The 25,939-nt window shown below is 32.7% G+C and overlaps 2 protein-coding genes across 2 annotated transcripts in view; both read left to right on the forward strand.

Moving 5' to 3' along the window:
• Positions 1-2,394, forward strand: part of LOC129218770 (uncharacterized) — a 184,145-nt gene extending 181,751 nt beyond the window's left edge. Inside the window, exon 4 of the mRNA XM_054853094.1 lies at positions 2,096-2,394. Coding sequence (XP_054709069.1) covers positions 2,096-2,394 — 299 coding nt within the window. The remainder of the gene's footprint in view (positions 1-2,095) is intronic.
• Positions 2,395-2,529: 135 nt separating this feature from the next.
• Positions 2,530-6,866, forward strand: LOC129219183 (toll-like receptor Tollo). Its single transcript, XM_054853502.1, has one exon. It carries the CDS (start codon positions 2,555-2,557, stop codon positions 6,125-6,127), a length of 3,573 nt encoding a protein of 1,190 aa, XP_054709477.1. The 5' UTR covers positions 2,530-2,554; the 3' UTR covers positions 6,128-6,866.
• Positions 6,867-25,939: the final 19,073 nt, after the last annotated feature.

Here is a 25,939-nt window from a genome sequence, read left to right on the forward strand (position 1 = left end):
TTACTTTTATATATGGCTTAAAAGTAAATAAAAAGGGGGTGGAATTAGTTCTGTCCGAATGAACTCCATTTCTCCGAAATAGATAATTGTAGTGAATGACGACGTTGTAATTATTGCTTCAGGATGACATAATCAATCCCTTTTTCGAAGAAAAGATTTTTAACCGGACTTTGACAGCCGCCGATCAAAGCCAACACAGACAAAAGCCTCCTGAAAGACGGAAGAAAAAATGAACCCGCTCTCTAACAATCAAACTTTCCTTCTATATTGACAAGGCGGAGGAGGTTAGGTGCAAAGAAGAGCAGTCAAAAAATTGAACTGCGGTTCCAAAGAGTGGAACTAGCGTCAGATGATGGTCAATTAACGGCACGTCCCCTTTTCCCCCTTGCTCCATTACATCCTAAATGATCGTTAATCTTTTTTTTTTCTGCTTTTACCCCGATAAAAAGTAAAAAGGAAGAGATGATAGGTAGTTGGTTGGCTTTTTTTTTTTTTTTTGGCCACTCCATTCGTCTGTAGATCGTCCGATCGCCTGTAACAGCACATCACTTAACAGCAGGATGCTATTTATTTACCTATACCGAAGCAAGTGCTGGCCTTAGGGCTTTGTATTTTGCTCGAGAATCCGCAATCTGACCAGCGAGAATGGATTTTCAGATTTGTTGAGCAAGAAAAAATTAAACTAAAAGATTTTTTTTAAAAAAAAGAGACTCTCGGCAATAAAAGCAGATGGAATTGAATAAATTTAATGCTATGATCTTAGACATTACAGAAGCAGCAAAGTAGCAATAAACTAAAAATGAAAGGCAGTCGGCATTCCCATTTTGGTGCATCGGCTGCTACGAATTGTAGTATTTTCGCATTATGTCTTCCTTGAAATGATACTTATTCACTCATTCATATTCATGAAAGCATCCTTTTATTTTTACTTATCGGATTTGATTAATATATAGAGGAACTGTCTGGAGAAATGCTGTAACGAAGGAAAATCTTCAGATACATTCAAAAATTTTTTTGCAAAATTTCAGTAGATTTCTTTCTTTTCTTTTCCTTTCTTACTTTTTTTCTTTCTCTCTCTCTCTCTCTCTTTTTTTAAGTTGTTGCGAGTTTGGGGTGGCACACTTTCATTAAACTTGGTATGGTGTTTTGCATACATGCTGTTGCTTAAGAAATTCTTCTTTCTTAATGAAAATTTTCGCAGAATAACATTAAATAAAAAAAACAACAAATTAATAAAATGTACGATTATTACTTATTTAGTTGTTGTTGTTGCTGCGCTTATTCTATGTTGTTAGCCCAAATTCCGTGTAAAGAAGCTAAGCAGCTCAATTATCAAGCATGGGGTTTTGTCGCTTCAGGCTTGTTCATAAATCTCATCAATGTTCGTTTGGCTGAAATATCTAACTTACTGCGATATCTAAATATTTTTGGGACTTTACTATGCATTTAATGATTAAAAAACGTAATTTCCTATATATATTTACGTGAATTTCATTTCACAGAAGTTCGTTATGTTAATTATCATTATGTATTACTATTTTTCGATATTCGAGATTTAAATAACATTTAAGTTTGTATTTTATTTATTTTCCAACGACGCATGAAAATTAATTTGAAATAATGAAAGAGTTTATGATGTGCAAGGGCATAAGAAGTTTTTTGTTTCAATTCTATCTAGTCACAAAAAATTGGTGTTGATATATAAAGGAGAATATATTAATTAAAAACATAGTATTGATTTATTACGTTCAAGTTGTTGTTTTTCTATCTTTCCTTCTTTCTTTTTTTTTTAAAATGAAGCATATACTTGTTATGCTGATAACTGCGGAATAAAGTTATGCATTACTTTGTTTTATTAACTTTTAAATGCCCAAGTAGCTCCTATGATAAAATATAAATTCCAGTTTCCTCTTGCACATTTTCTATTGACTTCTTAAACTGAGTGATATGTTGTGTTCCGATTTTCAATTAAAATATTTAGCATCATGCACTGAAAAAAGTTATCTAAAGAATATTTTTGTATGCTTGTGTGAAAAACGTCCTACGTATTACCATATCTGGATCTAACAATTCGACTTTTGCTCTATCTTTGTAGGTTTTCTGAAAGTGATCCGGAAGAAAAAGCCTCCGGAGAAAAAGATATCGGAAGAAGAAAGAAGTTTCCATTCTAAAAAAATTAAAGAAAGGAAAGTCGTGAAGAGGACATGCAACGAAGCTGCCCAGCGAGCTGATTTCATTTGTCCCGGGAGTCGAACGAAAATCGGATTTCTCCTCACTGTAGAAGTCTTTCATCGAGAAATTGAGCTGCTGAAGTGGAAACTTAAGATTGGATCTGACGAGATGTCACACTGGAATCTAGTCGAGCTAAAAAAGTTCCCCTTTTGGTTGGATTAAAGGACTCAAATAACTGTCGATGATGAGATGATTGCTCTTATCGACTCCAGATAACAATTCGTCTCATTGTACGGAACTGAATTAAGACTTCAACTGACACCAATTAGGTTCTGTTTAAACATTGGCTATCAGAATGAATGTTATTCGAAAAAGACCCACAATGACCATACTTATGTGCTTTATGATTTTAAATTGTGTAGCCGCATCGGCTTTACAATATTCTGCCCCGGATGATTGTGATTGGACCCAAATCAGTTCCAATGACGTATCACTGTCATGCAATCTCCAAACAATCGTTGCTTCTGGAGTACTGGCTACCAATTTCAGCCTCATACAAAGTGATCATACTGTTGCTATGAGTGTTACCTGCGAATCTTTATTTTTTGAAAGTTCTCTTGCCCCAGCCTCTTTCTCCCATCTTCGTAATCTAAAGGCACTTCAATTTAAGCAGTGTAAAATCAAAGAAGTTCCAAGAGATGCGTTTTCTGGGTTAACCGAGTTAAAAAATCTTAGTATTCGCACTATGAATGATGAATGGGGAGAATTTTCTTTGTCCATTCACCCCGAAAGCTTCAATGAATTACACCAATTAGAAACTCTTGATCTAGGACATAATAAACTTCAGAAGTTTACTGACAGAACATTTTGTCACCTCAGTTCATTGAAAACTCTCAATTTGACCCAAAATGAATTGACCTCAGTGATCTCCCATGTAGATGGCGTTAGCAAAGTATATGAGTTTTGTGTCAATGACTTATCCGAATTAGATTTGTCTCACAATAAAATCATGCAAGTTGAAGCAAATGACTTGAAATATTTTAAGAGCTTACGTCTTTTGAGGCTTGCGCACAACTATATTGCCTCATTAGACTGTAACATACTGAAAGATTTTTCAAAATTACAGGTTATTGATATGTCTTACAATCACCTAAGCACATTACCAGCAATGTTGTTCGAAGATTCACCTGATATTAGAGAAATGAACCTTCAAAATAATTCAATCAACCACCTCCCTCAAGGTCTCTTAAATGGACTGCAGCAGCTTGTTATTCTCAATTTTAGCTTTAACAAAATTTCAAGTGATTCAATAAGACCAGAAACATTTGTAGATCTTATTCGTTTAGTCATACTTGATTTAAGTCATAACGAACTTAACAACATAAACAATACTTTATTTCAGTCTCAGTATTCACTTCAAATGTTGTTTTTATCTCATAACAATATAGATACTATTGCAGACAATTCCTTTTCGTCCCTGTATAATTTGCATACTTTAGATCTGAGTCATAATCGCATGAAGTATTTGGATATATTTACACTGAATGGCCTTTACGTTATCAGTAATTTAAAATTGTCTTACAATAGCATTTACGGTATTAATCCAGATGCATTTAAAAATTGCAGCAGTGTACAAGATTTGACACTGAAAGGAAACAACCTGAGTTTTATCCCAACTGCTTTGACATCTTTACAATTTTTGAAAACCTTAGATTTGAGTAATAATAGCATCCAAGGCTTATATAACGCATCATTTCGTGAACTCAAACAACTACGCCATCTTTCGCTTTCAATGAATATAATAGGAAACTTAACCAGAGGAACATTTAAACACATGGTTGGTCTAAAAGAACTAGATTTATCGAAGAATAAGATTCAGAACCTAGAGCATGGAATATTTGATGACATTGAAAGTGTCAGCAAAATTGACCTAAGTGATAATCAACTTTTGGATATTAACGGTCTTTTCATGAATCTCAAGGGTCTAGTCTCATTAAACGTATCACGAAACATGATTTTCTGGTTTGATTACGCTGTTGTACCGGCTGAGCTGGAAGAACTAGATCTGCATAGTAACGGAATTGAAACATTAGGAAATTATTACGAATTAGAAGCAACACTTCAACTTCGCTCATTGGATGTTTCGCACAATCTTATAATGGGAATTAATGCAGCTTCGTTCCCTAATGGCATCCAGTTTTTGAAGATTAACGACAACCGCATTAGCAATGTTTATCCTTTTACCTTTACTGCTAAAGGTAACATCAGCTTCGTGAATATGTCTAATAATTTTATTGAGACTCTTGACATTAATACATTTCGATTGAACCCAAATGCGTTGAAAAAACCTTTCCCAAAATTTGCTATATCTGGAAATCCTTTCTTTTGTGACTGCAACATGGAATGGCTGCAGCATATGAATAAGCCAGATGCAACTCTACAGTATCCGCACATTGTAGATTTAGAAAAAGTGATGTGCCAGTTATCTTTTACCCGCCATGCCGCATTCCTGCCCCTTTCAAAATCAAAATCATCAGATTTTCTTTGCAAGTACCGTAGTCATTGTTTTGCCCTGTGTCACTGCTGTGAATTTGATGCTTGCGATTGTGAAATGGTTTGCCCAGATAATTGCACTTGCTACGCAGATCAGACTTGGAATACAAACATTGTGGATTGCAGTTCACAAAACTTTTCCTCTATGCCATCTGTTATTCCTATGGATGTCACCGATTTGTATCTTGATGGTAACAATATTTATCAACTCACTAGTCACACATTTATTGGGCGCAAGAACATGCGAATTATATTTTTAAATAACAGTAACATCCATGTTATCAACAACAGAACTTTCAACGGTTTATTGACACTTCGTATCTTACATTTGGAAAACAATCAGCTAGTATCGCTTAATGGATATGAATTTGAGACATTAATTCATTTGGAAGAGTTATATCTTTCAAGTAATAAAATTAGATTTGTTGCAAATACTACGTTTCAAAATTTAAAATCTCTCACACATCTGCATTTAGATCACAATCTTATCATGGACTACCAAGTTTGGAATCTTAAGTTAAACACTCGTCTTACTAGCCTTCAGTTAGGACATAATCCTTGGAACTGCAATTGTCAGTATTTGGAATCTTACTACGAATGGCTTCAAAGTTCTTCTTCGCTGATAAAGGACATTGCATCCGTTCAATGCCGCTATAACCAATCTGCAGGGCCTTATCTTGTAGAATTCAACGTGGCTTCGTGCTCTAATTACACAGCTATTACCTACTTTCAAGCCGTGTTCCAAGCAGACTATATGCCCATCATCATTATTGTACCTATTGTGATTCTAATTTTGCTTTTGCTTACGATTCTCATATGTGTGTACCGGAAAGAAATAAAAGTGTGGCTGTATACTAAGTATGGCATCCGCCTTTTTGAGAGAAACACTTTTCCACCTGAAACGGAAAAACTTTTTGATGCTTTTATTTCCTACAGTAAAAAGGATGAAAATTTTATTTCACAGTTTTTAGCTCCTGAACTCGAATATGGTACTCCATCTTACCGCCTGTGTTTAAGATATCGTGATTTGCCAATGTCTGGATATGTTGCTGAGGCTATTACTGAAGCCATTGAATGTAGTCACCGAACAATTATTGTTCTCTCCGAGCAATTCCTTAAGAGCGAATGGTGCCGCTTCGAATTGAAAAGTGCCCACCGTGAATCGCAGTGCAATCGAAAGCACAAGTTGGTTGTGGTGATCATGGATAAACTGTCAATAAAAGACGTTGATCCTGATGCAAGAATGTGCTTCCGCAGTGCCCCTGTCATTCGTTGGGGCGATAAAAGGTTCTGGGAGAAGTTGAAATACGCCATGCCAAATGGACAGGGTCAGCAGAAACCAGATCCTAAAATCAAATTTTCTCAAAGACTGCCGAATTCAAATAGCATCAAGCTTGTGTAGTGGTTTTTGTAAAGAAAATCCTGTGTTAACGAGTTTTCCTTTTGCATCATTAAGTTGCTCAGGATTTTCTTATATTTACGTAATTTTTTGTTCCTATCATGTATTCAGTCTTATGAAGGTGTTAGGCATTCCTGTTTATTATTATTTCATATTCAGTCGTTTACAATACATGTTTTTGTCATACGAAATTTCGGGTAGTGATGAGTTTTACTTCAGCTATCCCGTGCCCAGTGAGAATACTGAAGAAGAGTACATTTTTCTGTCCAGAAAAATTGCTATGTCTTCACTACGAGTATTCGAGTTTCCAGAGCTTTTTACCAACTGTACAATTATATAAACAAGACTTTTCAGCATAAGTTTTTCCTTTGAACTATGATTGTGGTCATCGATATTTGACCACAACTAATTCGCCATTGTATGCTTCTTGTGCCACTTAACTGTTGTCCAACATGAAGCATTGGTACATTTTGTGTTAAACATGTGAGGCGTTTTTATTCGTACTTTCCAAAGCATTTCTTGTATTGTGTATTTTGCTTTAATTGCAATTTGTTCCTCATCCAGACGACTGAGCAGTGCTCTTGACGATTGTACATAATGGAGAATGTGTGCACATAACGCAGCTGTCTATGTTTATTTTTCCCGTCAATTTCATGCTTCCAGACAGTACATGGTCTCTAACGTCCTTTTTTTACCAACTATTTTTCATTAAAATGTGAGAGACATTCAATGGCTGCCTGCTATCCACGCAAACTGATTCCTGAATTATGTAAACCACTTTGAGGAACGGACTAGGGTTTGCTTTAGAATTAAACTTTCTTACATGAATTTATGTTGCTTAGTCCTATACTGTGCCTGGACTGAACAATGAAGCGTGTTTTGGATATATATATATTTATTCGAAGATATTGGAAAGGAATAGCATCAGAATTATCTTCCACTTGATCCAGTGGATGCGAGTGTAGATATGTTCAAACTGTGTTATTTGCTGGAAATGTTCGAAAATTTATCGCAAATGGTTCAAACTTGCAGCACGAAAGTTCGGCCAAATTTTTAATGCGTGTACGACTGAAAGCAAATTGTTGTTAGAAGCTATCCTCATTTATATATTTTTTTAAACATTTTTTCCATTTGAAACTTCAATTATCTTTATCTTTGACTCCTTTTTTATTTAATCCTTTTCATAGATACTGATATAATGGTTAATTAGAACTAATATTGAAAGCTGTTAGACAGTTTTCATCAGTGACATGAATGTTTTTTTAATTAATGAAGTTGGAAAGTGTTATTTCATATTATTTTGTTCACTATTTTTTACTGTCGAAATTCACTCAAAATGTAAAACACCAGGCAATAATCAAATTAAACACTTAAAATGAAAGTAAAATATAAGTATTACTGAATCTAAAGCAAAATTTACTGCAAATACAGATTATACATTACTTGAGCGACATCATTTCTGCTAAACTCTTAATTTTAATCACATTTTAGCTCTATTGTATTATTATGAAAAAGTTTTTTTCGTCTTCATATTTTACTGAACTGTATTGATCTTCTCTTTCATGAATTATATTCGAGAGCTCATTATTAATTTTATCAGTATTTTTTATTTTCTTTGTATCAGATTCTGAGACGTGTTTCACGCGAAGTATTAATGGCAAATCAATGGATTTTTAACTCATGCAATGACCCAGAAAGGCGAGGAAACATTTAAGCACCATTATTTCGTAATTATAAATCTCTGAAAAGCTTTTAGCACACGCTTTTTAAATGTCCGTCTTTATTATTTGTCACCACTTTAACTGAATTGTTTGTTCGCATCAGTTAAAAAGCTTTCAAGAAAATACTTGAGTTTTTTGCTTCATCTTTTAATGAAGCTGTATATGATCGATTAAAACCTTAGTGTTTTTAATTGTGCATGAAATGTTGCTGTATTTATCGAAATTGGGCTCCTGTAACAATCCTTTTTTAAGTTCGTGGATCATTTAGTACACATATTTTTTTTTACTTTTAACTATATTCACAATTTTAATTCTATTACTTCAAAATATTTTAAATACATTTTTGGCAGGTCCAAAATTGGATCGTAAATTTCTTAGAAATTTTCGAGTGACTTAATTATTTAAAAATTTTGACTTGATAAAATTCATTCCAGTTCCGTTTTTATTTAATATTTATAATCATTATTATATTTAAAATGCATCATTTAAAGAATTGGTAATGCTTGCTTTTTATGTTTTACCGATTAGTGTATTATGTGAAAAAGTTTTGAGTTTATGCAAACAATATTTTTGTAGTCGTGCACTTCTTAAAGTTCTCTTGCAAAGTGCAGAAGGCCAAGCTTTACACGCTATGCCTCGTAGCTGTGATTAACAGGAATCCTGCCCAACTGATTGTAGAAGTGGTGCTAGCTTCGGATTTTCTTCGTACATTCACACGTCATTTTGGAGCATTGCGATATCTGTGATAATATTCGAATACTTTTTCTTATACTGTCTGTTGTAATAAAGTAGATGGTAACAAAATTGTGTCATTGTTTTCTTGGGTTTTTCACTGACTGTTAACCAATGTACAGATCAACGAAAAAAATGAAGAAATACATATGAGGCAGTGAGAAGCAAAAGGATATAAGTGGAAGAATTAAAAATTTGTAGATGACCAGTACAAATGGTAGGTGAACCTCTCCTCTGTTTTGGGGCAAGAGATAGTACTAGTAGCTTTAGTAGGTTTTGTTATACATCATGATTTAGAAAAAAAAATTCAATGAAAGCCTACCTAGGACCTTATCTTTAAACACGTTTTACTCAAAACTTAAAAAAATCTACTTACATCCCTTTGCTTCTCACTGCCTCATGTAAGAAAAAATATATACATCATAGGTAGTTGCTGATGGGAAATTCATCAAACTGAAGTTGAAGTAAATTAGGTGCAGATTAGATTGCACAGTGCATCAAAGCACATTAAATCTTCCCGCAAAGATCACTTTTCAGCAAACCAACCTCTCCAATCGAAAAATATCTTCCTACACGTAATGCTCCTAAGCGATCATAATTTAATCGAAACGAAGTAGTTCCTTAAAAAAGCTTTCCTTTAATTCTCTTAATATAATTTACACAATCAACAAGATTGTGCAACTTTAAACATCCTTTACATTTAGTTTCCTTCTTCTACAAAGCACTATCAATCTCAACACCTTTTTTGATATTTCAAATTCAGTTTAATAAATTATATACAAATGTGACTAAAATTTGGATTTAAATTGATTTTATTCATTTTTCAAATGTTCTCTTTGGTTCCTCTCATAATTATTCAGTTCCTTGTTAGAATTGGTAGAATTGCTAATCTCTCTAAAGAAGTTTTCTGGATTTAAAAACGGTAATTCATTGTTAATAAAAGCAAATAATTTTAAAAAGCCGCAAAAATATATTGAAAGTTTCTTATCTTAAAGGAAAAACTTCACAACAACATTATAATGCCATAGAACGATCCGTTCGCTGCGTGTCGATGAGAAAAAGAACAAGTAAAACTTACCAAATCAAGTCGAATTTTCTTCAAGTTATTTACGCCTTATTTATAATATTTCGTCGCCTCAGAGCAACAGTAAGACATCTAATCCCAGAAATAACACTAAGATATCTTACTGTTGCTCTGAGGCGACGGTTTATTCTCTGAGCACATCAATCAATCCCATTCCCCCCCCCCCCCCCAAAAAAAAAAAAAGAACAGCAACTTAACCAAGATGATGAACCTGAAAAATTAATTTTCGCACAATGTCCTGTAGGGTGGTACGAAAAAAACAACTTTTATATTCGAGTCGCTATAGCAAGAAACAAATTGCTTTAAAAAAAAAGGATGATACCTTCCTAAATCCTATCTCCCTTCTCCCTAATACTGGCCTAAAAATTCCAAAATTGGAGACTTTCCCCAATTCTAAGTGATTTTTTAAAATTTTTGTTTCAACTTTTTTTTTTACTATAGGACACAAAAGTTGCAACGAACACTACTATGTCAGAAAAGTAATTGATATCTTGGCGTACAGATCACATTGCCCTTCCTTAAATCTATAAAAATTAACGAATGAACCAGAAGTTTCAGAATTCATTCTAACCCTTGCAGACGAAATTCCGAGCCGAGGGCAGTTAAAAGGCAGTAACTACAAATTTTTTATTTTTATTTATTTATTTTTTGCATTTTTGTCATCTATTGTACATTAGCTTTTATTGTACAAGTTTGCTCCTTTAGTTTCCCCAGAAAAAAAAGTGCGAAAAACTTCTTTCCCTATTGTTAGTATTGGATCCAAGACGCGTTTCTTCAAATATCTCGAAAACCAATTTGCAGATACTGCTGTTTACCAGCGCACTGTAGAAATACCGTCGAATCGTTGAGTCAACGTGGATATTGATAATGAGTATAAGTCTACGCGGAAAATATGGCTTCCGGAGCAGATTTAAATCGAGTTAAACTCGCATACAATATTATTGTATGAGAATTTTCATAAGAAAAAATGCCACTATAACACCAGTTTAACTAGTTAATGATCAGAACAATGAGTTTTATTTATTAAAGTGAAATTAAGGCATTTTACTGGACATATTTTATGACTTTAATGACTTCATTTACATATTGTTGGACCCGCCTTTAAAATATAAAAAATATGATTCATCAAAAACTGAACTGGTACTTCACTCACAATATTAGCCTCCAATTAAACCACCCTAAGTAATTATTCTTCTTATGTAGTAGTGTCTTTTGCAACGTTTTTAACGAATAGCTCTAAAAAAACGAAAGATTAAAAATATTTAAGGGCACTGCGCAATCCAAAGATATGCGATTTCAATAACTGTTTTGGCAATTAAGTATTCAAAAATGACCTGCTCTATGACGACTCCGAAACATAAATTTCGTTCTCTTCGCACGCATTTATTACAGAGGGTAAAACTGAAGAATCCACTAAGTTTCTTACAGAGGAAGTTAGTCCACAGTTCTTATTTTATACCAACATCATTGTGGATAATTTAAAGCTAACGCATATGTGTTTTAAGAAATGTGAAAGAACGTAGTAATATTTCTACTCTAAAGCATAAAAAAACATTGGAGCAAACTTTTAAAAAAACATAATGAAACAATTGTATCTTTCTTTCTTTCTTTTTTTTTTTTTTTGAATATTCATGCTCGTTGCGAGATTGGAATATGTTTTGTTTAATAAGTCTTCAATCGCAAATTTTTCCTTCCTATAGCTCAATTCGTTTTCAAAAAAATCTTGAATAAATTCTACATTTTTTTCCGATTTTCAAGCTCATTACTCGACAGGGAGATATTATCTGATATTATTGTTTTTCTTTGTTTCCACAAAAGTTTTTTTTTTTTCTCACTACCCTACTTCACAGTCAGGGGGAGGGGGGACCTCTTTTGTGTTCCGTAATGTTAAAAAGTGTTTTCGGTTTCTTGCGTATAATATCTAAACTGCCTTACGTACGACGAATATGTTTCTTTTATACATCAGTATGAATCACTCGCATAATAAAAGTATTTGACTATCTCGAAAATATAAATCTAGTTTTATAACGAATGATTGAAACCATATTCTTAGGGTCGCCGAGAGCCCTTGCAGGGTTCATATTTTTTATTGCCTAGCTCTCCTCATATAACCTAAAATCCTTTACAATATACATACACTATTACAATTCCGAGTCGAGCCCCTCCACATTATAGACCCCTAATGTTCGGTTAGGCTAACATACCCTATCGGCGGGCCAGTATATAATAGAAATTAGTAAATTATTAATCCAGAAATGCAGGTTTGGAATACTCTTCTAAACTTTAGCTGTAAGCTAGTCGGAGAAGAGGTAGAAATCATAACGTACAGAAGAGAGAAAACGTATAACTGTAAAATATAAAGTTTCATATTATGTTTAAGTTTTTTGGCGCCGAAATTCATATCCCCGTTATAAAAACCAGCTGAATACCAAAAAAACTTTAAAAAATCGTTTTTAGCTGGAATTTGATACTTAATCAGAAATTAGTTCGAGGTATGATAGAAATCCACAAATGATGTCGCGGTTTGAGTTCCTGAAATTGTAACAACAAGGAAGGAGGGGGTAACAAGAAGTGTGAAATCTTTTTATTTTTTTCAAAATTGTTTATGACAAAATGCGTGAAATGTGACAAGAGGAGGGGGTAAGTTGAAGTGTGACACGTTGTGAGACAGGATGTCAAATTTAATGAAAGAAGGGACATCATTTATGAACAGCTCCATAGCTTAAAATCCGGCTGCTTGTTCTATCAACTTGAAAATAAGGAAACATGTCCATACAAAGACTGCTCACTGTATGCCAACTTAAAAAAAAATAAATAAATAAAAACAGAATTTATGTGTTGAAATCCATGTTCAGGGGTCATTATTCAGGTACCCAAGTCTTATAAAAAGCAGATGTGATTAAGTTCCTGGATCATGAAATCAATAACTGGAATAAGGTAAATGAAAGTTGAAAAACTTTTTGCAATGCCAGATTTACAAGTGTTTTTAAATCTTGCATATTTCTTAGACTCTAATTGAGATTAACAAAATAATAATGATTCGGAAGATCTGAAGCCTATATACATATATTATACTATATGGTCAGTCTAAAACCTTGTGAAAATTTAGTAGATGCGATAAACTACACAAAAACAAGCAATAATTGACACACTATGAATGAGCGCAACGAATGCAATAAAGCGGTTTTTTTTTTTTTGAGCAATCACATTGCTTATTGTTCTCACTTGATTGTCCTTGGCGTTACGCTGATTTTATCTTCCTCCCGCCTCCCTCTGCAGCACCACCGTCGACCGGCTCCTCCCGATGCTGCTCCTCTAGCGAAAACCGTCTCCAGGTTACGTCCATATCCTACACACACGCGCATGCAAACATACATCTACACACACACACATGCAAACATACACATACCCACATATACAGATATACACATACCCACATATACACACATACACATACCCACATATAAACATACACCCATACCCACACGCCTACATATACACACATACACACTCATGCCTATACACAGACACAAACACACACGCCTACATCTACACACTCGTGATTACGAAAAACATAATTTGAATTCAAAATGTCAAAATTCAAATAATTTTTTTTTCACTCATAAGTTGCATTTGGAAGAAGTGGCTAGTTTCGAAACATACTACTTTATATTCAAAAATCTCCCCTTGGCTACCCTGGCCCCTGGGAATGTTTTCTGCCAGCTCATAGACCACTAGGAGAGTTTTTCACAGGACAAGAAAAAATGTTTAACACAGTTTTCATTGGTTACAATTTTTCATTTTGAAAATTGTAATTTACTGTTACTATTTCACCATAAATCGTTAGTTTTATTTTGCCCCACATTATCTTCTGGGGAAGCAAGAAAAATAAATAAATAAGTACTTTAGGCTAAATTGGCGTCACCATGCCAATTATGGGTTAAAACTATCTTGAAACTGACTTCGAAAGAAAGAAATACGAAACAAAAGCATTGTATTAAGAAATGTAAATATTGTCTTTGACCCCAATGACTTGCGAACCACTGGTCCGAAAAGGGGGTTTTATTCTTTAAATTGTTATGAAGAAATTATGAAAGTAATTTACAAAAGAAAATAAACAATGCATTGGTCAAGTTTTGTCGACCCAAGGGAAGCACGTAGCCCAACCAGCACGGTTGCCAAAATATTTTGACAACACGAGAATTTCAAAACATAAAACTAAGATTCTATTGTCCTTAAACTTTGCTTCATTCACGGTAATCATGTTTACAGAATCTTAAAACAAACGTTAAATGTTTTCGGTTTCTTAAGAAAGCTCTGGTAGTTAAAAAGGCTTAAGTTCAATTAATGAAACTTTTCAGGATTCAATAAAAAATGTTTATATTTCATTTATAAGTGAATTAATTTCTACCAGGATTTTTTTGACTCAGGATCATTGTTTCTTTTTTAATTATGTTTCATTTCGCTACTGAAATTAAGGTAAACACACCAGTAATGGCCAGTGCTTTAAATTGCTTCAGTAGTGCCCACTTCAAGGTTTATATTTGAAGGATGTATACTCGATGCAAATTTTATCGGAAAACAACAAAACCCTCATATTTAAAGAACTTAATTTTTCAAAGTCGGGAGAGGGGGAGCTGCGGCCCCCTGACATTCCTAAATGACGGTCCTGTCTCTACCGTGGTAACTCTAGAATAAAGGAATTTCTTGTTTTTATTTCATTACGATAAAAAAATCTAAAATCATATGACATCCACAGTCTGTCTTACTATTCCTTGATTCGCATTCAGAACAGAAACGGCGTTTTATACTAAACTAAAATTCTGGACCCTAATTGAAAAGCTTTTTTGTCAATTTCTTTCGACACTAGTCGATTTCTCTACATAAAAAATGGTAAAACCACAGCTAACTCTATTTTGTAAAACAATGTGACTTACGCGCTTTCTGAAATAATCGATTCAGTTGTTGACCTTTGATATGTAGGGAACCTTTATTTCTGCAAAGCATCTCTGATTTGTGGAAGTGTTCTTGTGAGAGTAGCAGGGCAACATTATTTTGCTAAAAACATTAAAAGATATTTTTGGAGGAAATGGCTTTATGTTGAAACGCTCTTGTATCCTGAAAATATTATTATTATTTTGGAAATAATTTGAAGCATGAGACAACTTTACACATACAGTGGCTCCCAAAAGTTGTTCGTACACCTTGAAATTTTGTAGTAAAACCAAAATAACGCAAAACTGAATTCGAATATGAAGTCCAATTTTTTTTCACACCATTCCTATGCCATTCTGAATAAAACCCAGTAGTTTTTTTTTTTTTTTTCAAAATATTGCCGGATTTTATTTTTGAAATTTGTCAAAAAACGAAAAGAAAGAGAAAAAATACGCCACAAAAGTCATCGATCACTGAAATATTTTCGAATAAATTCATGATTAAAGTTATCACATGTCGTTTTTTTATTATTTTTGCATTGTGTTGACCCTTAAAGATCATTTTGCTTTAATTTTTTGTGTATTTATTCATTATTATTGTGATTATTACTTTAAAATGGCTGGTATTCGAAAAGAACCACAAACACCATTCGAAAGTTGAATTTTTTCCCCACTGTTGCGGTAAATTGGTTTGAAATGTCTCTAAATTAGTTAATTTATTTCATTCTATAGTAAATTGCTTGATAAAATGCTTTGAAGAAAGGAATCGGATCGAAAACAAGGTAAGAAAAGGTCAACTGGCAAAGTTAACAATGCGTGATCGGAAGTTTACAGTTAAAAAAGTTATGAAAAATACACATTTGAGTGCTGAAAAAGTTTCTGCAGAACTGAATGAAACATTTTACGTTTAATTTTCACATAAAATTGTTCGCCAAGTTCTCTGATTAGCTGGATTAAATGGGACCTCTTCCCGCAGAAATTTTCTTGTTCGTGCGAAAAACAGTAAGCTTACGCTTTCCGCCGTAATATCAATGATAAATAAGCTCAAAACGTTTTGGAACAACGTCTTACTTATAGATGAAAATAAATTCAACACTTTGGTTAAATTGTTGTATAATTGTAAATAATTGTAAAGGGAAGAAAAAATGAGGAATTTCATTTTAGGAACTTAGTTGGATCAGTTAATCAGGACGGTGAAGGTGTTCTAGTGTGAGGGTGCATTACAGCATCAGGACTTGGAAATTTGGAATTTTTTGATGAAATAATGAATCATTCTGTTTATTTAAATATTTTAAAAAGCAATTTTAAACTATTAGCCCAAAATTTGGTAATCGGAAACAACTTAGTTTTTTTATCAAGATAACGACAAGAAGCACGCGTTTGCGTTTGGTGCCTCAAAAATTGTTCTTACGCTTAGAAATATCTCCTCAATCGCCAGATTTAAACTTAATGGAACATATCTGGAGATATCTGGTAGCTGGATTACGAAAATACACCATTGAAACGAAAAGCGAATTAGAAACAGTAAGACTCGAAGTGCGGCTGAACACTTACTCAGAAATTGCACAAAAAAAGGAAGAAAAAACAACGAAATCTATTCCCATACGTTTAAAAGCTGTTGTTGAAAATGCATGTTATTCTACTAAATAATAACTTTGTAAAAAGTTAGAATATTTTCTAATTTTTTGACATTTTTTAAAAGTGTACGAAGACTTTTGTGAGATAAAATTTCCGGCTATTTTTGGTTTTTGATTTTTTTAAAATTATGTTTTAATGTTTTATTAAAAATTTTCATGCAGTTTTGTTAAGAATAGATCATAGATCTTATAATAAAATACCTATTCCGAAATATTAATTCTAACCAATGGATAACGGCCTATTTCATTGAAAGTCGTAGGTGTACGAACAACTTTTGGGAGCCACTGTATATATAAAAAATACAGCTATTAAATTTACTTAAAAAAATAATGAACTGTCTTGAAATGAATTTTTTAAAAAAAGAAACAAAATCTTTAGCAGTCTTCATTGTTATTTATTTTCAAAAGGAAAAAGATATTTATTCAATGCGTTATTTTTGAAATAAAAAAAATGAAATGATGAGATCATATTTCTCTATTCGCGCGCAGTTTAGTAGTTAAATAATTTAAAACAAAAATGTATGCTATTGAAGGGATTCAGTCTTACATAAATTTAAGTGTAAGTTAATATACATCATATGTCTTAAACTTTGATTCATATTCTTGCATTTTTGTGTGCAATCTACAAGTCAATGAAGCTTTTAATTACTTTAAAACAAAAATATATGCAAATGAGGGGATTCATTTTCACATAAATCTTGAGTTATCTCTCTACAGTTAAATGCAGTTCTTTTAGTAGCTCTGAGCAAACATTGCAATACGTTCGGTGAAGGCAATATTTTTCAATTTCCTTATTTTTATAACTATTTCTATGAATATATCCGATGCAAAACTCAAAAATTGCTTGAAACAAACTGCAATACTTTTTCAAAGTAATTGCAGTAACATTCTTCGTTTCAATGAAATTTCAATATAAAAAGGAGCAATACAAACATTATCTATATCACACCGTGTAATTTGTCGCCAGAAGCAAATTAAAGAACATTAAAAAGAGATGACTCAGATAGGCAACGTACCAAAGAGAGTAGCTTTAAACAGAAGTATTATGAGCTAAATCAAATATGAGCTGTGATATGTAAACGAAAATTTGAAAGTGTAAAAGGAGTTGAAACATTAAAGCAAATATTAATGACAAGCAGTTTCACGTGTCGATTTTTTTTTTTTCGACAAAGACTGCTCCAGTAATATTAACAAATGCGGCAAATAAATTAAGAGCCTTTCAGCTTCGTTTGGAAAATTTAACGATGTTAACACAAACGCTCATTTTTACACTTGTTGTTTCTTTTATTTAAAAAAAACTTACAAAAATCTTAAGACACAGTTAATTTTTATATCCAAGGAATTGAACACAATTTGCTGTGAGACATGAAATGCTCGATTTCGTAAAAATTAAAGTCTCGCAGATGTGGAATTTGCGAAATTATATTTTTAATTATGTAGACAAATATAGAAGAATTCAATTGAGCCTTAGCTTCAATGCAATGACATTTTAAATGTTCTCCCTCGCTGCAGTGTAAATATTTTGCCAATTAGAATGATAACTACTTGTAAGAATGTTTAAAAGGCGCGAATTGTTAAGTTTAAGTTTCATTCAACGTTTAACATCATAATTAAAAATGCTTCTGATTTTATAATAGTTGGATAGGAACGGTAGATAAAATAACAACAGTGGTTTTATTCGATTCAAATAGTTAACTCAAAAGTATTTTTAAATACTTTTCTTTCTTAAATATATTGGATCATTTTTTGATTATATTTCAATTGAATCTTACATAATTCAAAACCATCATCAGCAGATTTTTTTATGTAATTTAAAATCACAAGTTTGTATAAATACAGTCAAACTTACTTATAACGAGCCTTGATTGAATGAGAACATGTGTTTAGCGAGGAAATTTGAAATGTTTGGTTAGTTCAACGATAAGTCTATGGGAGCATAAATCGCTTAAAGCGAGCAATATTTTTGTGATTCATGAAATTTTTATATATATGTCTTCCAGCTCAACTTATATTTTCACAGAAAAAATTACTTTGACACTCTGAAGTCAACCGAAAGTTAGTCATGAGTCATAAATCCTGAAAAAATATGATGACCTTCACTTTTTTTTTAATTTGTGGAATAAGGAAGTATTTAAAAATTACATTTTTGTTGACGTCAACATGTTATCACTTTCGAGGCATGCTTCCGAGGATATTACAGATCAAATTCAAGCAAATACAGATGGGGAAAAAAAATAATGAAAGCCACGACGATAATGACAAATGAGGAGTAATTTATCAAAAGGGAACATATCCACATTTTAGAAAAAATAATTTTATGACATTTTCTAAATCTTTCAGATGACAATTATCAAATCACTTATTCTCAAGAAGTCCAAACGTGGAAAATTCTATTTTATTTATGGGTAAAGTGTGACTTTGGATCAAAAGGTAACAAATCCGTCCTTTGCACGTTTTATTTTGAACAAAAAAGGACAAATCCTGAAAAAATCTGTAGTACGAAGACTTTAAGATCCAAATAAACAAATTTCCAAAAACCTCAAATTTTAATTCACTAATTTTAGGTTTATGTACTTTGATAAGAGACTATGAGAAGGTGAAATATTAGGGTTTTGGAGAAATTAATTCTTAACATTCAGGTTTTCGTTCAAAAAGGCACATATCCAAAATTAAGATGGCGATATCTCCTTGTTTTTTTTTTTTTAAACAAACATTTCTTATTCTGGGCCATGATTTGCTGTGCTTTCATGCTCAGTTCTGTACCCAGAGAAGTTCATAAAACTATTTTGCTCTTACCCTATAATTCGTTTTCTCACCTCCTGAACATTTTTAGAAAATGGATATGTTCCCTTTTGATAAATTAGTCCTCAAATGGGAAGAAATAGTCAATGGCTTTCGATGTGCAGAAAAACTAAAATATATATATTTTTTTTTTAAGTCAGAGGCGCAAATGTCGATTTTTTCGGTTGCACAAGAAAGATACAATCAGACAGTAAGGAAGTTCAAAGCAAATTAAACAGAAATAATAATAATAGTAATAAGCAAGATGAATGCATTTTTGTGAATTTTTAAAACTCCTTTTTTACGAACACTCGGTTATAACGAGCATATATCGCGGTCCCTTCGTGCTCGCTATAAGCGAGTTCGACCGTTGGTTCGACTGTACGTTAGTGATGCAAGTTGCAGTATAGGTCTTTATTGCTTGAGGAGTAGAACTGCTTTTGTCCATCCCAACTTCCCAAAGCATTCTGTCAAAATTTGCTATCATGAGATGCCATAACGTTGTATCAGAATAAAAGACATGCATCTGCTATGGAGCAGCGTGTTTCAATATTTTTTGACCTGCTAACTAGTAAAAATGTGAAAAAAATTCACAGACCAGTGACTTTTTTTATATGGCGCAAATTATTTTTACTACTATTTAAGAACTCTTATGAAAGATTATTGGACGATTTTTATTCTGATTTACTTAAAATATTTTAAATGTAAAGATATGTTCGTATTTCACTTTTATAGAGTAAAAGCTAAGAATACGGGTTACCTTTTGCTTTTGTCACCTACAACTAACAAGATTGGAGCGTAAAATGAAATTCACAATTCCGGGATTAAGACCGTTTTGAGTTTATATGTTTAAATTAACCGTTTTATCTTTAAATTTTAATTTTCAAAAAAATCTGGAAAAGATTTATTTACTCAGCATGTTTCCTATTATGGGGTAGCGCAAGAAAAACATTATAAAATAATCGTTTGTATTTCATACATCATTTATTTGCACTTCAAACCGAATGACAGTTTTTCGAGTACCAGCGCAATTCATATGAGTGGATTTGAGGTATTTTTGAACCCGAGCCCTCTGTTCCTCTCCTGACAACACAACCAGGGCACACATAACACCATTTTAGCTTAACTTTCACTTCTCCATTCTTCCTTATGAAGAAAAAGAAACTTGCCTTAGCCTATATCGCGTATTTTGCACGCATAGCCCCTACCCCATACTGCGAGCTTCTCCAACCTGATTTTCATTCTCAATCATTTGCACCACTTATGCTGGAAATTTAACGAATGCTAAAAATGTACCTACTAATACTTAATAAATATTTTAGTTTTTAACGGATAAGAGCGGTGCTGTTTCCGGTCATAACCCAAAGCATTAACTGTTATACTGCCGTGGGCAGGTAAGCGGCAGTATCTACAGAAATGAGGTTTCGAGATATTTGAAGAAACACATTTTGGATTCCATATTAACAATGGGGAAATGTTGGAATTACATGTTTTTTTTTCGCGCTTTTTTTCAGCGGAAACCAAATAAGCAAGCTTGTACAATGAAGCTTAATTACAATAGATGACAAAAATGCAAAAAAGTGAAAAATTAAAAATTTGCAGTTGCTGCCCATTACCTGCCCATGACAGTCTAGTCAACTACAGTAAACTTCCGATTATCAGCGTAATAGGGTGGCGCGGTAACCGCGGATAAGTGATTCCGTGAATAATCCGCAAAATAGGTTCAAAAAACGATACTAGTGAATGCAATAGCTTAAAAAAATCAATGACACACGCATAAGTATGAACTATAACTAATACGATGAAAATATACATATGTAAAAATGTATGTAGCATCTAAATAAAAGGATATCTCATTATTAAAAACGGATTATACACGTGAGCAAATCCTGCAAATCGATTTTCTTAAACTAGATCACGATAGCTTTCACCAAAGACGTGTAAGGGATGAGAATTTTTTTCGAATAAGGCTAATCTGGTCACATGTTTACGTGCCTATGTAGTGTGTATCTAAAGCAATAAGTTGTGTAGATCTAAAAATCAGTAAATAGGAAGTATCTAAGCAATAAGTAATGTAGATCTAAAAAATCAGGTTTCGTTGACATTGGAAAATTTGATGTCACTGGAAGGGAGGGGAAAGGAAGAAATAGAAATGTCTAAAAATAGATTTTGTACTTATTAACTCTAAATGTATGCATTTTTCCAGTGGCGCACACAAGGGAGGGGTCCAGGGGGTCCGGACCCCTCCCATAGCTTTTGCTTTTTTTTCCGAATAATTCTGATTCTATGTATTTTCTACGTAAAATATTTCCAAATAAAGATAGCAATAATTTCAGTTCTAATAAGTGAAAAAAGAAACTTCTATTGTTAAAACAGTTTTGTTTAAATGTGCACTTATCCTATTACAGTGAAACCTGTGTAAGTTGACCACTTGCGGTGCACTACTTTAGTGGTCAACTTATTAGGTGGTCAACTTACAAAGGTTGATTTATATGATAAGGGCTAATTCCGTGCCTGAAAAAAGCGGTCAACTTAAGACAGGTGGTCAACTTACAAGGGTGGTCAACTTCAAAGTTTTTACTGTATAAAGAATTGAACAATTGAGAGATCTTTCTCGATTTTGAGAAGGCTAAAAACACACTTAAGAAGTAGTGTATTATGAACGTTTAATGTGTTCTTGCACTGAGATGCGTTCAAGCATTGTCACCATCACACACAGAGGAAATTACAAGTAAAATCGAAAAACGAACTAGAAAACTAGCTTTTATTCTACGATATTTTGTAAGCCTACAGAGGCAGACTGTAAGTGAATACAGTGAAATAATCATATTTTTAGTTTTGTAATTACTTATTAAAATGAGAATTTTCTTGGTCTTCAGACTTGGTGCTTCTTTACTTGAATTTGCTTCGCTGTTTTCATTTTAAAATAACGAGAAAAGTAAATACATAAACTGTTTTGCTTTCTGGTAGTTAAATTAAGTATGTTTTATTAATATTTTTTTATTAATTAGTTCTAATTATTTATTTAATAATTTTGTTTACTGTCTTTTGTTCTCGAGAATCCATAAAAAATCAAGTGAATATGTTTGACGGTTTTTTGGGGTATTTTATGAAAATGGAAATTTTATCTCTGGACCCTCCCCTTGAAAAATTCCCGTGTGCGCCACTGCATTTGTCTATATTTAGTTGATCAGCGGCGGATTTTTTTTTTTTTGTTTGAAAGTGAATATCCGCGGATAGTCAGGAGTTGACAGCACTTCCGATAGTCTCTGTAGATACCGGATACAAGCAAAAAAAAAAAAAAATAAATAAATAAAAAAAAAAATCGCTGCCTCATATTAGGAGGTATCGCCAAATTGAGTGACTTTACCGTTTTCCCTTCATCTGAGAGAAAAAGTTAAAGTTTTGAATAGTAACAAAAAAAAAAAAAAAAAAAAATACGCAAAAAGCAGAAATACGCTATTTACATTTTTTGAGTGCAGATTTTTTTTTTTTTTTTTTTAACTCGGACAGGTGAGAATCTCCGAGGGCAGTTCAAGATTTTCCATCGATGGGCACTGCTCCGCCGGAACAGCCGTTGATTAAAATGTATCACTGTACATTTTAGGAATTCACTCCTACGTGGAAAAAAATCGCATAAAAAAAAACTTTAGTAGGAATTTTTATTTTTGCCCGCTCATTTTTGTACGATGGTCCCTCACCGTCATGAATTTAGTGAACCTGATGCCGATTTTCATTTATGAAATCTGTCGGTTTGGGTCGAAAATCAAAATATACAATGTGTTCCCAAACTTCAAACCTCCAAAATAACATTCAATGAATTCTTGTTTCCTTATCGCCCATTTACTTATTGACTTGTTATTAATCTCCTAATCTACATATACTTGCGATACATGAAAATTCTTAAGAATATAATTTAAATATATTTATAATGAAGATAAAAATAGTTTTTACACATAATTTCCCTGGAGAGCCATATAACGTCGCGCCCTTTATAATTGTGGCATATATAGTTGTGTATAAGTATAGCCCATTCGTGATACATGAAAGTTTTTAAGCAATTTTTTGACAGAAAATTCTACTAAAGGAAAAAAATATTGTTTAACACATAACTTTACTGAAGAGGTATATATAGTTGTGCCCTCTATAGTTGTGGAATATATAGTTGTGCTCTCTATAGTTGTGGAATATATAGTTGTGTATAGTGTAGCATTTGTGATGCTCGGAAATTCTTAAGCAAATTTTTTTACATATAATTTTACTAAAGGAAAACATATTGTTTACACATAATTCAACTGAAGAGGCATATATAGTTGTGCCCTATATAATAGTTGTGCACTAACTTGTGCAGTAATTAGTGTGCTATAAAGCATAGTCTTTATAGCACACTAGTTACAAATGAAAATTCTTAAGCACATTTTTTACATATAATTCTACTGAATGCAAAATTATTTTTTGCAGATAATTCTACTGAAGAGGAAAATATTTTGACACATAATTCTGCTGAGGATGAAAATATTTTTCACACTTCCTTCTACTGGAGAGGAAAACATTTTGACAAATAGTTGCACTAAAGACAAACGTATTTTTTAGACATAGTTCTACTGAAAAGGAAGAAACCCTTCCACAAATGCAACAAACCAAAGTTTCTTTTTATATGAATAGAAATAATAATACTATAACCTACAACAGGTCAGCATTATAAATTCCAACTTTTATCGCTCGAAAAAGCTGAGAAAAATGCGTCACCAAAAAACTTCGATAACGAAGCGTCGTACTTTCGCTAACTTTTTATTTAAAAAATAAAAATAAAAACTTTCAAAAGAATCGAGGCTGAGTAATATGCAAATTAATCATCCTCATGACGTCTTAACCGCATATGATGGATTACATCACGCGATACCGTATAATACGAAACTGATTTTCTTTTTTTTTATTCCCTTTACTTCTAACAGAAGTTATGCTCTAAAATTATAGCTTGTTTTTGTCGACATTTGCATATTTTTGCAAATTTCCCTTCCCAAAGTATTTTTACTGCTTATTTGTGTATTCTTTTATAAAGTTGTAGCAAAATTTGGAACTATTATTGAGTGCCTACTTTGGGAGTGAAAAATGAGTTTGGATTATCGTTGGAAACTTAATTTAACATATTATGCGTAGCGTAGGTAGTAGATGAAAAATGCGTAGCATCGGAAACTTAGCAGTAGCTAAAAGAAAAAAAAAAAAAAAAAAACTCTCTACTTTACTACAAATACGAAATTCATTCGCATACTATACATTTTATATCAATTAATTAAAAGAAACGTACTAATATTTACGAAACATGCACGAAGGAGTGAATTGCAGTTGGGTATGGATACTTCATTAAACGCAAATTCATCTGATTATAGATTTAATATCTGTTAATCTTTTCGGCCCGACGCATATTTTATTACTTTATTGGAGTTTTCAAGTTAACAAATAGTTTCTCTCAATATATAGAGGATGTAAGAAAGTCCTTGACACATTTTAAAAGTTCAAATGAAAGCAACAAATTGTCGTATGAACCTGCTGTTTGTGCCACGCTGCTCCTCGTGTTCACGGTTTTTTGTTTTTTGTTTTTTGTTCATGTGGGTCAAATTGTGTGGCATTGCAAGCATTGAAGATCTGGCTATGCGATTATCCAAGTACATTTTCAGTCCTCTGAAGGTCTTCTTCACAAACGAAGCTAATGGAATCACTCAATAAGAACTTGTCAAATTGTGTGGTATTGCAAGTATTGAAGATCTGAATATGCAATTGTCCGAGTACATTTTTAGTCCTCTAAATATCCTCTCCTCAAATGAATTAAATAGAATCACTCAATAAGAACCTGTCGAATTGTGTGGCATTGCGAGCATTGAAGATCTGAATATGCGATTATCCAAGTACATTTTTAGTCCTCTGAAGATTTTCTCCTCAAATGAAGCAAATAGAAGAATCATTCAATAAAAACTAACCAAATAATTTGTAATGTGGTAAAATGCGTTTTCTATGTATTAAAAAGACTGCAAAGTGAAGTCTGGCTTGTAATTGCAAGAACATTTTCAGTTTCGCATTTCTACTTCCTAAGCAGATGAGGTGCGTAGAATTGCCTGATTGGGTGGTAATTCTGCCCATTGCAAGTTTTTAGTTTTTATCTTCTAAATTAATTCGTTTGTTTTAAAGAACATAATTTGTCAGATACTTTGGGTAGTTAGATACTTTGTGGATGTGTTATGTTTCACATGTTGAAAAAATCAGACAGGTCGTGGTTATATTTAAGGCATTGCAGCTCTGTAAAGATGAGTACGCAGACTTCGCCCCCTTTCCTCTTCTAAAAATGCTCAAGTACAGAACATTTCTTAAAAAAAATACTCTTCAATTAATTTTTCTTATTATATTCTGTTTAACTTTAGGTCTGATACGTAAAAAGTCGGAAAAACTAACTTAAAAAAAGAAAATAAAAATCAAGATCTATAAAAGATATGAAATAATGCATTTTATTCAGTCTATCACAACCATTTTCATCCTTAAATTTTTTTTCTCTGGGTGGTAATGGCATCGATTGTAATGACATTTTAAAGTATTTTGACTGGCAAAACATGAAAATATGGCTACCTTCGTTAAAATTTTACGTGTTTTGAACACAGGATCATTTAATATAGGCACTAAAGGAACACAACTGCACAACAATCATTATGCTTCGCAATTTTAGACTACTACGGAATTAATTCAACAAACTGTTCTGAAAAGTATTTTTACAGAATTTTTCAGGGAGTAAATAAAGTTTTAAAACAATTAGCTGGATTTGACTATTATTACTTGTAAGTTACTTTAAATGCTCAGAACTAGTAGGTTTGTGTTTCTCTAATTTGCTACATAATATGTAAGCACTGCTTGAAAGGTTAATTGCCCTTAATGAGTGT

Source organism: Uloborus diversus, chromosome 3, assembly GCF_026930045.1.
Source record: "Uloborus diversus isolate 005 chromosome 3, Udiv.v.3.1, whole genome shotgun sequence".
Classification (NCBI taxonomy): domain Eukaryota; kingdom Metazoa; phylum Arthropoda; class Arachnida; order Araneae; family Uloboridae; genus Uloborus; species Uloborus diversus.

Bases quoted from the DNA above. Each gene is read 5' to 3' on its own strand.
- LOC129219183 (XM_054853502.1), top strand. From the start codon at position 2,555: ATGACCATACTTATGTGCTTTATGATTTTAAATTGTGTAGCCGCATCG.